Source organism: Lycorma delicatula, chromosome 2 (genome assembly GCF_047948215.1).
Source record: "Lycorma delicatula isolate Av1 chromosome 2, ASM4794821v1, whole genome shotgun sequence".
In the NCBI taxonomy this organism is placed as follows: domain Eukaryota; kingdom Metazoa; phylum Arthropoda; class Insecta; order Hemiptera; family Fulgoridae; genus Lycorma; species Lycorma delicatula.
The window spans coordinates 22,487,197-22,499,357 of record NC_134456.1 but is presented as its reverse complement, the minus strand read 5'-3'; the positions used below and the strand labels follow the sequence as shown (position 1 = coordinate 22,499,357).

The 12,161-nt window shown below is 32.0% G+C and overlaps 1 protein-coding gene across 1 annotated transcript in view; it reads right to left on the bottom strand.

Annotated features, from left to right (window-relative positions):
- Pld (Phospholipase D) overlaps positions 1-12,161 on the bottom strand; it is a 133,128-nt gene that overhangs the window by 31,583 nt on the left and 89,384 nt on the right. Inside the window, exons 15-17 of the mRNA XM_075358452.1 lie at positions 7,549-7,706; positions 5,695-5,813; positions 4,198-4,311 (exon numbers count right to left, since the gene is read on the bottom strand). Of these exons, the coding sequence (XP_075214567.1) occupies positions 4,198-4,311; positions 5,695-5,813; positions 7,549-7,706 (391 nt within the window). The remainder of the gene's footprint in view (positions 1-4,197; positions 4,312-5,694; positions 5,814-7,548; positions 7,707-12,161) is intronic.

Below are 12,161 nucleotides of genomic sequence, written 5' to 3'. Positions count from 1 at the left end.
GAAGATGACCTCCGGTAAATCCCATACGGGCTAGGTATGGAGAGGGTGACGTGGCAACCAAAACTGTCACTTGGTGGGTGTCTTCCCCTATGGGGTCAGATCCTAGAAATAAAAACCATTCTTGGTAAACACTGAACTTTGTTTTATATTGTTTGGTATTACATCTATAGTTTGAAATAAATCAATCAATAAGAGTGCCCTAATAAGATATTCCCATGAGAGATATGATTGCATCTTAGCCAATGAGATTACTATGATTTTACATCTTTTAACCACTCACTTGGTCAGTTTTAGTACAATTTCACCTGTCATTCTTGTCTGCTGTTACTTGGCATGTTCTTTCTACTACCTGATGCCTTCTTTTTTTATTCTCATTTTCTTTATGCACAAAATGTTAAGATAAAACAGCTGTAGATGGCTATATGTAGTTATCAGGTACATTATCTGTTCATGTTGAACATATTTCATTACATTTATTTTTTTAACTCTATAACAACCTAATGACTTTATTAGTGGATTTTAACACTAATCATGTGTTAATCAATGTGTTGTTTTCCCTCAAAACAAAAAATTACCATTTTAAAAACTTTTATAGTGATTTAAAAATTTAAACTAAGATTATGAAATTTGTTCATAAAATAGATGAGCTTTAAAAATGAGCACTTTTTCCAATTATTTAATTTAGAATACAGGGAGAATAGTTCCTGGCATACATCTTATCAAACAAAAAAAGGAAAGAAAGGAAAGGTGATCTCTTAAAATTCACTATCTATAAGTTAACATTATAAGACAGATCAACCATTCTAACAGTATTAATAATTTATCATTTGTCAATATGTTCAAGAGTAGAGGAGGCTACGATGGCTATCTTCATTTGTTTCATTGAGAGACAGCAGCCAGTCAGTGTTGTCCTGGCTCATATGCATCTGATGTTCAATTTGAAGTTGAGTGCAGTAGTAGTTATAAGTTTCTTTATTCCTCATAGTCATTCACTAACCTCTGTGTATTTAGTGCAGTAGATTCACTATATATTTTATACATTTTTTCCACTTTGTTTGTGTAAGTGCTGAAGTTTAAGTGTTGTTTTAAATTTATTATTAACAATAACAAGTAATTCTGATTAATAATAATTATTACTTTTAATGTTTATTCTTAAAACTATAACAATCCATTAATAGGCAAGATATTACATTTTTTAATTTAATATAACTTTTTTAATAATTTACTAGTATATTCAAACAATATACAAAAATTATGTCTGATATGAATTATATTGACAAATAATTGGATTGTAAATACTATTTACATCTATGAAAGATTATGGCAGCTCATTTATTAAAAAAAAAAGAAAAAAGTTAATATATTCTAATCTAAATAATTGCTTTTGAAGGAACCACCTATTGAGAAGAGTTTGTCAGTTTTTGAAAGCCTTGAAAGTGTTAAGTTATGATTAAGATAATCAATAATTTATACAATAAAATAAAACTAAATAAGATAAGAAGAAAACTACTTAAGATATTTAAAGTAACATCAATGTTTATTAAAGACACTTCCACTTTCTTAGGTAAAGGCTCACACTAAAGGGTTTAAACTTTCTTTCTTTTACATGTCATTCTTCTATTTTCCTATCTAATTCTCTTTGCTAGCAATAGATATTACAAATAAAGAAACATCAACATACCAACTTGCAGCATCATAACGAACCATGCTTCTTCCTTGCCCCACTCAAATTTGTTCGCCCTTTAATTGAGTGTAAGTCAAGAAAGACACAACCAATCTTCATCGAATTTTCACATGCCAAACTTCAGATAAACTACTACAGCATATATAAATTTTAATGAAATTGATCTAATAGTTTTGGAGATTTTCAACCACAAAATTTTATACGTAAGCCTATATATATATATATACAGTATTGTTTATAGTGACCAAAAACTTGTCTTCTGGTTGGTTTGGTATGCTGTTAATGCAAAATGTAGTATGTACATTGTTTATAATAACATGATTTGCAGTGACATATCAGTTATTATGACTTACTTATCTTTCATACTGCAAAGCAACATTTTATCGCTTATAATGATGGATGAAGTGACTCCATCAGTAATGTAATATATCTACATTATAGCTAAAGAAATATTTTGACAGTTAAAAAGAGTCACAATTTCCTTTTCTCTTACATATGTACTAGTTCTTGTTTTTTTATTTTTTTCCTGTACCAATTATTGAAAAACTGAAGCATTCACATAATCAGTTGTTATTAATCTTTTGCTGTAAGCAGTACATAACCATGTCGTGGGGTTACAGAATTTTATTTTACATATACTGTGTAATTCATTCAATAGCAATTTAATTGTGACTTAATGAAAACCATTCATGATAGAGGAAAAGACACACATTATCTGGCAATTACAGAATGGCGAATCTAACAGACATTGCCCACGAATTAGGCGTAGGTCATTCGACATTATCAGTGATGTGGAAGAACCGTGAAAAATTATGGCCTAGTAAACATAATGATGTAGATCAAGCACTGTTAAAATGGTTTAAATACCAGAGGGCTACTAAAATCTCTATTAGTGCTCTATATTGCAAGATAAGGTAAACGATTTTTCTGAAAAATTCATTAAATCACATGAAATAACTTCAGCTTGGATACAACGGTTCTGTCAGCATCACGATATTGTGTTGGGAAGAATAATTGGCGAGACACAGCAGTTTCAATTGGTGTCAGAAAAATGGCAAGAAACTATTTGGTCAAAATTAAAGGAGGGCTATTTGGATGAAAAAATCTATAATGCTGATGAACCCAGTCTTTTTTTTAAACTGACACCAGAAAGAACCCTTCGGTTTAAAGGTGAATTGAGTTTGAGTCGAAAATTATCAAAAGAAAGACTATTAGCACTAAATGCTGCAAATATGACTAGAACTGACAAAAAAAAATTCTGGTTATAGGGAAAAGTGCTAACCCCAATGTTTTAAAAATTTGAAATCACTTCCTGTTATGTACAAAAGTAACAAGAAAGCTTGGATGGATGACAAATGATATATTTACATCCTGGTTACGAAAATGACCCCACAACTTAAAGATTGAAAATGACAAAACTGCTGCTCATTGACAACTGTCCGACTCATCCACACGTCGAAAACTTGCATGTATAAAGTTAGTGTTCTTACCATCGAAAACAACAGCAGTCTTACAGCCCTTAGATCAAGGCGTGATCAAGTTGGTAAAAGTTGCTACAAAAATAACTAATTTTACAAATAACGCAGGATTTAAATCAAAACAATGAAACACAAGTAACTATTCTGGATACTATAATTATGTTAAAAGATTGTAGATTGCGGAATTCTCCACTAACTATAAAAAATTAATTTCAACATGTAGGATTTTTACCAGAGGCTGGCGAAGTTACTGACATTACATGTGAAGAATAATCTATAGCAGAACGGGGCAATAGTCTGCAAAACCAATTATTGTCAAATGCATTGTTTGAAGATTATCAAGAAGTTGACAAAGATTTAGAAACGCGTGAAACTGTAACAGATGATGTAGTGGCTTCAGTACTAGCAGAAAAAGATGGGGACAAAGGTAATGACAACAAAGGCAACAATAGCGACAACAATGAAGACATGAACCCGCCAAATCTTCCAGAGCTGCAATGAAAACCATTTGCCAGTTCTCAGTTTTACAGAACTTGCTAATGAAGAAACAGAGTGTTTGTTTTGATTTAGAAAGGACCTTCAAAAACTGTATTACAACATGAAATGTTAAAAAAAAATCAAAATAACCGACTTTTTGCACAAAAAGGAATTTCACAAATTTTTCTCTCTCTTTTACTCTACCGTTTTTGTTATTTCTTATTGTGTATTTTTGTTCTTTTACATTATTTTATTGCAGAAATAAATAATTATTTTTAATGAATATTATTATTACTGCATTACAATACCAATTTAGATGGCATATTAAAGTAGTACCATTAAGCTATTATCCAATTTTATGTTAACCAATTTTAAGCTACTAATCAATTTATGTAAATGTTATTTTCGTAATCCTCATAATGTAAAGAAAATTCATTTTCACTCCCCACTCCCAGCATGTGACTGAAAGTAATACCATACTTTTCTTCATAGGGTTTGTAAAAAGCACTCAAAACAAAATACATTTACGGATTACTTAAAAGATACAAATTAACTTACTTGGCAAGAAACTTGATAAGTCTTCACATCTTTTAGGCATTGGTTAACAGTTATATTTTGATATGACTTGGGAAGTAAGTACGGGTAAGAACCATTCAATTTTGCTTTTTCCAACTGTAAAAAAATTATAAAATAAGTAACAACATAAACTGCTTTTCAAAAGAAGATTTCCTTAAATGCAGAGATCCAAAAGATAAATAACCCTCAATTAAAAATTTTAATACATTAATAAAAATTTATTAGTAATAAAGGGTAAAATACCCTTTAAATGAGCAAGCTTGTGTGTTTGAAAAATATAAACTTATGATTGCAATTGTAGCACACTATGACCAATTAAGCACCCACATTTTTTTGTAAGAAGCAAATTAGATGAGAAGATATTATTTATTATTCTCAATGTGTGTGTGTGTGTGTGTGTGTGTGCATATATAATAGCCTAATCATTAAAAAATAATTAAAAGGTAATAGCACATTTACATTACATTTTTTATCATTAAAAAAAAAACAAAAATCATAAAATACTTGATATAACTCAAGACTAGAATGAAATTTAGTGAACTAATAAGATAAAAATGAAATAAAATCTATTTAGAACAAGTTATTACTAAATGGCAAATATCAGCAAAGGTACAACAAACTAATTACTCCTACAAACAGATAAGCATTCTACCTATTGTCAGCTATCAGATTATACTCTCAACACAATATACTCACACTCTATAGGTCTTATGTGGTCAATCTAAATTTTCCATGATATTTCTAGATTCGAACTCTTTTCCTCTATGTTTTTCTAACTCTATTCTACGTAATTTTTTAAGATTGTAAGGGATGCTAATTTGTCTCACACTTGAATTACTAAGCTGCACAGGTCTATTTTGGATTAAATAAATTCAAATAAATCCAGAATTTTTTTGGATTAAAAAAAAATCAAAGAACAATGCACAAACTGTGCCAGCAATACTACTTCTCAACTACTAACTTACAAATCCCACAAAACCTTTTTAAAATGTCATCTGACAAATATACTTATTCTATTAGAAAAAAATAAATCAATAAAAATAAAAAGGATTCAGAAACTGAACAACTTAAAAAATTAAATATGCACATTTTGATAAATAATTTATAACATTCACATATTATGTCACAATGATCTTTCAGATTAAACAACTTTTTAATTATATTTTCTTCTTTCAATCTGGGATATTGATTGTCTCTACTAGATTGTCTTTACCAGATTTAAAGGTAAAAAATCTACTTAGTCATTCAAAATTGTTCAGAACCTTCAATTACAAGTATAGCAGTATGCAAAATATGGAAATGAACTTTTATATTACATAAACACTATTATATGACCAAATTAAAACATTTTCATAACAAGTATATCTGCAATTTAAAAATCTTACAAAAAAGGTAATGGTTTCTTTATAAAAAAAAAAATGAAATGAAAATATCTTATTTCAGAAAACTACAGAAATGCTTTTGGTTAAGTAAACACACCTTAACAGCATTCCAACGCTGTATGAAATGACGAGCAACATCTCTTGCAGGTGCACCTAATACAACAGCACCTATATCATGCCATGGCATTCGGGGTGTTAAACATCTATCTACCAGATCTGAAACATAAAATAAGAAAATTAATATCAAGATATAAATGATATAAAATAAAGTACTGCTCATATACTTGAAGCATCAATTAATTAATAAATAAACAAATTTTTCTCTATTCATTTATATAATACGAAAATATGTATTACATACTTCCTTTAAATAAATATTCTTTAAGTCATTGAAATTTCCTCATCCCTTATTAAGTAGAGACAATGCATAGTTTCATAGTGCACAGTTTATCACAGAAAGGAAAAAATAATTAATTTGTGGCTTTACACTATTAGTCCCAGCCATTCTATTGGCTGTGATGATTATAAAATATCTAAGGTACAAGCACTATTCAGTTACCTTCATTGATACTAATGACAATCATTACGCAACCAATCCTTTTAATGTAAACAGAGTGAACGTGTCTCTAACAGAGTTGAATATACTGAATTTTGGATGTTTTAGCATCCTGACGTAGAAAACATACTCAGCTTAATGAAGAAGACAACCAATTCCATTTTACTCTCCACTTTCCCTTGTAAGCTTGGCATGGGATCTTATTCTTGCTAACAGTTATGCCATTTTTGCAGGCAATCTCTATTAAGTTACTTACTAACTAATCTGTATTAAGTTAAGGCAATAACATGCATTTTCCTCTATACAAACATTTAATATTTTTGTTTATTTCTGTTCAACTAACACTGTATTGGATGAAACTGAATGTGGCTGCCAGTCCAATTGGGGAGTTTAAATTGTATAGAATATGTACGTACAAAGCAACCTAATTTTAACTTTAACTTGAACTGTTAAAGTTCAAGTTAAAGAATAGTTGTATTATTTTTTCGCTTTCAGTTTTTGTTTTACTTTATAAAAAAAATAAACTATTTTTACAGTTTTGCAAAATGTTCATGATTTGTTACTGAAATTACATTTTTTAATCCATTTATATTTAACTGATAATGAGTAAAACTCCACTTACAATCCATATTTATCAATTAAAATATAATGCTAATCTTACAAACAGTTTTACATGTTTTACGAACAGGTTACTATTTTTAAAAAAGTGAAATTAATTTTGGTATTCTGGTTTGACTGTTTTGATAAAAGCATTTACTACCCCTTTAAGACTTGAAGAACTGTTAATGACTAAACTCAATTTTACAATATTTACAAAGCATACACTGGTTTCATTCAAATATAGCAATTGCTTGTATTATAAACTGAACAATAAAATGCGATATTACAATTTTTAACTTGAGAAAAGAATTTAGTATTTTTAAAAATACAGAATTTTTGTAACTAAAAAGATCTGTATTATATATGTTACACTAAAAAAAAAAAAAAAAAAATACACATATTTGTATACATATACAAATGTATACATATTTGTACACAAATATGTGTACAAGGCAGCTCTGATTATACATATTACAATGTCACATGTAGACAATTGAAAAACAAGATCTTTGCCTTGTTCATGGAATGAGAAAAAATTAAAAATAGAAGAAAAGTATCATAATTAATAAAGATAATAAAAGTGAAAAAATTAAGACAGTGTAACTCAGAACTCAGGAAGTAACACAGGTCTACAGCCATATGAATGTCAGAAAGCAGCTTCAGCAACAGACAGAGGCAGGCAAGAAAAGCTTAGGATGATCTTAATGCTTAACAAGTGAAAAGTGATGTGAAAAATAAACTATTAGGATAAATAACAACTTCATAACAAAATGTTAGTGTACATAAAGACATTACCTTGGAATGGTAAATCAAGATTATTAAAATCTTTTACAATGAAATTGGTATAATCTTTGCCAATCCATAATTTTGCAGAACCAGTTAGACCCATGACCATCATTTCATTTACTGTATTTAAAACAGAACTATCGTCTGGTGAGAAAACAGTGTCTACACTGGAAAAATAAAATAAGATAATGAAAATTTCTTTATTTTTTGATTATTAGTTATTTAATAATAAAATAATTTTAAAATCAATTACATCACATTTTATTTAAATTAACAAACTTATACTCTTAATTTAAATCATTATATTTTGTAAACATACTAATAAATCAATAATAATATCACATCTTCGACTTTTATATGCAGATGTCGTCGGTCTCAAACGTTAAAGGTTGTTTAATTTTTATTTAAATTAATTCAACAATCTTTAATTACTGCTTATTAAAATACAAGGTACTTTATTTAAAACCAAGGAGCAATTGATACAAGGCAGAGGGTCACCACAAGTTGTTAGATGTCCAGGATATATCCAGGACATATGTAAAGTCAGAGTTAGTAACAATGTCAATCACTTTTAAAATTGCATCCTCTGTATCTTTCCCCGGTCAAGAGCCATACTGGTCCTCCATCTAGAGATTTCATGAGGCCACCCTTCGGTTAATCTGCAAATACCTTCTCAAACACCTTCGGTTAAAGCACCTTCTCAAACACCTTACCAAGAGCTGGCAGTAGTGTTAGAGGCCAACAAACGCACGATAGGATCCTTGTCACCACCTCTAAAAAGAAGCTTAATCATACCTCTTTTCCAACAAACTCTAACCCAACAGGGCAGGTATGGAGGTTCAGCCCACAAGACCTCAAAGACTTCACAATATCCTTTGCAGATAAAATTGCACAAGGTAATAATATCTTGGCAGATAGCTTATAGTCTGGCTGAAGCAACCTCAGAGGCTTGCCAGGAGGTATAAGGTGCTAAACTTTGTTATCCAGCCAGGAAACAGGTGTACTGGTGGTCTGCAGAGTATACGCAATGTACATGAATCTGAGAAGGCTACTCAAGAAGCAAATTGAGAGCCAGGTGGGCTGAACTATACGAGCAGATCAACGATGATCCTTTGGGCAATAGTTATAAAATCGTGAGGAACAGGTTTGGAAGAACACCACCCCTGCTGAGTCGCTGCCATTTGTAAATGGTAACTAAAACTTTTTTCCTGTTGGAGAAGACTTCACCAGAGAAGAAATTGCTGCAAATAAGATTCCCCAGTTCAATCTCAATAACCTGAGACTAGCCTGCAAGAAGTCGAGACCAAAGAAAGGTCTGGGGTCACATGGGATTCCGGCTCAAGTACTCAAGGTGGCTATAGAAGTGGCACCTGTTACAGTGCTTGGTGGGCTTAACCATGCATTGGCATAAGATTGGATACCGCAAATATGAAAGTGCATCAGGCTCGTCCTGTTGAAGAAACCTGGTCATGAGGATGACAGCCGTTCAGGCTACAGACCTCTTTTTCTTCTCAATGCCTATGAAAAATTGTTCGAAGCCATGGTGGTAAGGAGACTGATGAGTATAGTGGGTTGTCAGTGCTACTGAACGGGTTCTGGCGAAGGAGATCCACCATAGATGCATTGACCAAAGTCACCACTATGGTAGAGGAGGTGGTACTTAGCACCAGGCAAATGAAGAAGATACCTCCGATTGTGTTCTTAGATGTCGAGAATGCTTTCAACAGTGTAAAATGGCCAGCGATTCACCGGAATTGAAGAACAAACTGTTGTTCTTATGGGTTGTTATGGGGAGATCGGTATCTCCCCATACCTATGAAGAATCTTACGGACCTATCTTTCAAAAAGAAAATGTGATGGAAGATGAGCCTGAGGAGTTTTCAATGGAGAGGGGTGTTTCACAAGGCTACATGCTTGGCCTGCTGCTATGGAACATTGTCTTTGGCGGACTTCTTAGATCGAAATGAGTTGTGCCGGTTGGTTTTGCAGACAACATAGCATTAGTGATTGTGGACCAGTTGCCTCGCAGACTGGCCAAAGCCAAAAGGGTGGTTGAAATTACAAGGACATGGGTGGAAGACAAGGGCTTTGATAAAACAGTGGTCCTTATTTCAGCTGGCAGAAGTAGATTCCCCCTGTATAACTGTTCGAGTATGCGGTTATACACCCACTGGCCTCAGTTAAGTGCCTAGGAGTATGGCTGGACTATAGTACGAAATTTATGATCAAAGTTCTCAAAACTTTAGAGAAAGCAGAAAAGATGACAAGGGAGGTCTCCAAGCTAGTGTGAAATGTGGGGGGCCAAGGTCATCAAAGAGGAGGCTATTGGCTACAGTAATTGAATCAGTGGTCGCATACACAGCTCCAGTTTGGCATAGAGCATTGGACATCTCAGGAAACAAAAAAAATTTTAAATAGGATCCAAAGAAGGATGGCATTACAAGTTGCCTAAGCCTACAGGACAGTGTCCAGTGAGGCGATCTTTGTGGTGGTTGCAGGTATGCCTCCTGAACGAGCAGACAGATCGACAAGGATGCAATGCTGGAAAGGTGGGAGAAGACGGGATGAGACTATATCTGGTGCTGGACATACAGGATCATCCCAGATGTACGTAGATGGGTCTATTGGGGGCATGAGAAGGTCAACTTTTGGCAAATCCAGCTGCTGACAGGCCATGGAGGCTTCAATGCTTACCTGCAGGAAAAAGAGAAGAAGGCAGGTATGTATATTGTGGCCCCGAGGATACAGTAAGGTACATCTTTTTAAAGTGCGACAGGTGGGCAGAAGATAAGACAGTGATGTACAGCAGACACTGGGAGGTTGGCTACTGACAATTTGGTCGATGTACTTCTTGGCAACAAAGATAACCAGAACACTGTTGCACAAATGAGCAGGGCAACACTGCAGCAGAAAATAATAGATGAGAGAGGAAAAATATGATGGTAAAATATAACATTTTTTTTTTTTACACTAGACTAAGTGGCAATATATATATATATATTAATAACAAATAAGACATAACATGTCTTGTTATATATCATTACAAGCATATCTTGTTTGTTACAGAAAGTATAAGAAAAAACAATAGAAACCTAGCAGCCGTGACTGCTACCAGGCTTGATGGGGAGAGACAGCCAGGGAAAGAGACAGTCAGGGCCCCTTAGCAGTCATCACTGCTGCTGATGTGTCCAGGACTCTTTGACCCACCCAAGGAGTCCAGCAAGTATACAGCATGCTATGAGTAATGCCGAAAGGCAGATATTAGGGTATGTTGTATAAGGGGAGAGGGGTTTTAGTTGGTGAGAGCTTCACACTTACCATCTGTATATGCAGATGGTGATTGGAAGAGCTATCCTCACAAAATCTCCATTTTGTGATTAATTAATATAAATTTATTTATGAAACCTAACGTTTATGTCTTATCACAATTACTGTACTGCTCACATACTGTGTGTATCATACTACCAACAAAAAAATCTTATTACAGATATTATTCACTACATTGCAGAGTACATTAAAAACAGTTATTAAGTATGTAAATCAGACAAACAGATACATTTTTTTTTAAAGGAGACAACATATTTAATCCTCAATGAAACATATCATCTGAAAACATAATATACAGGTACTGATAAATAAATGCATGCATACACACACAAACCAATTACAAATCTAAACAACATACAGTGTAATTAAGGTGTTAAAAAAAGACCTTGCCTTATACTCTGCACTATAGTTTACAATAGCATGTATAATTTGTTTACATCTATTGGAAGAAGGTCTTGAACAGACATTAGGTTTTGGTTGGTGGAAGACTGTCCTTAAAATATGAGTATATTGTGCTGAATGTGCTCACTAAAAAATTTAATTAGTATACTTATTTACTGGACTTGGATCCAGTACACAACCTACAATATTTCCCAAGCGAGGAAATATTCTCAGAATTGTTATTTTAATTTTTTTTTATTCTTTAGATTAAAAATAATTAAATTACATAATTGAAAATCTAACTTTGGTAAGATTTTTTTTACAATCATTGTTATGTAATTAATTGGAGCTGGAGAGTGTTTAAATGAACTACTCTATACATTAGTAAAAATTATCAAGATGAAAATTATAAAAACAAGTGTTACGTTGATGTTTTCCTTAAAAAGCATGCGTATGATGACAGGTCATTAGTACAAAAATAATTATAATTAAGTTTGTATAATCTCATTCTACCTGTAATTAAAGCATCTTGATAAACATATTAAGATGACATTGACAGACATAAAGTCATTCTGTAAACTGGAGTCTGTGACAAGTGAAAGAGCCCTTTTATCAACAAAATATTAGATTTCAGACTAAAATTATTGAATTCTAACTACTATAAATGATTCTGAGGAGTAGGGATACCATAAAGGATAGTATTTTTTTCTATTATTTGTTTTCTTTTTCGCAAACTTTTCTAATATAATAATTATAATGCATATGTGTTGGTAACCATAATGGTTGTAGAAATCTTATTACAAAATTATTAGTGTTATTATATTACTAACTGTAATAAATCTGAATTCCCAAAAAACAATTATTGAAAATTTGTAATTTTGTGATTAATTTTTGTATATTCAATTAAAGAAATA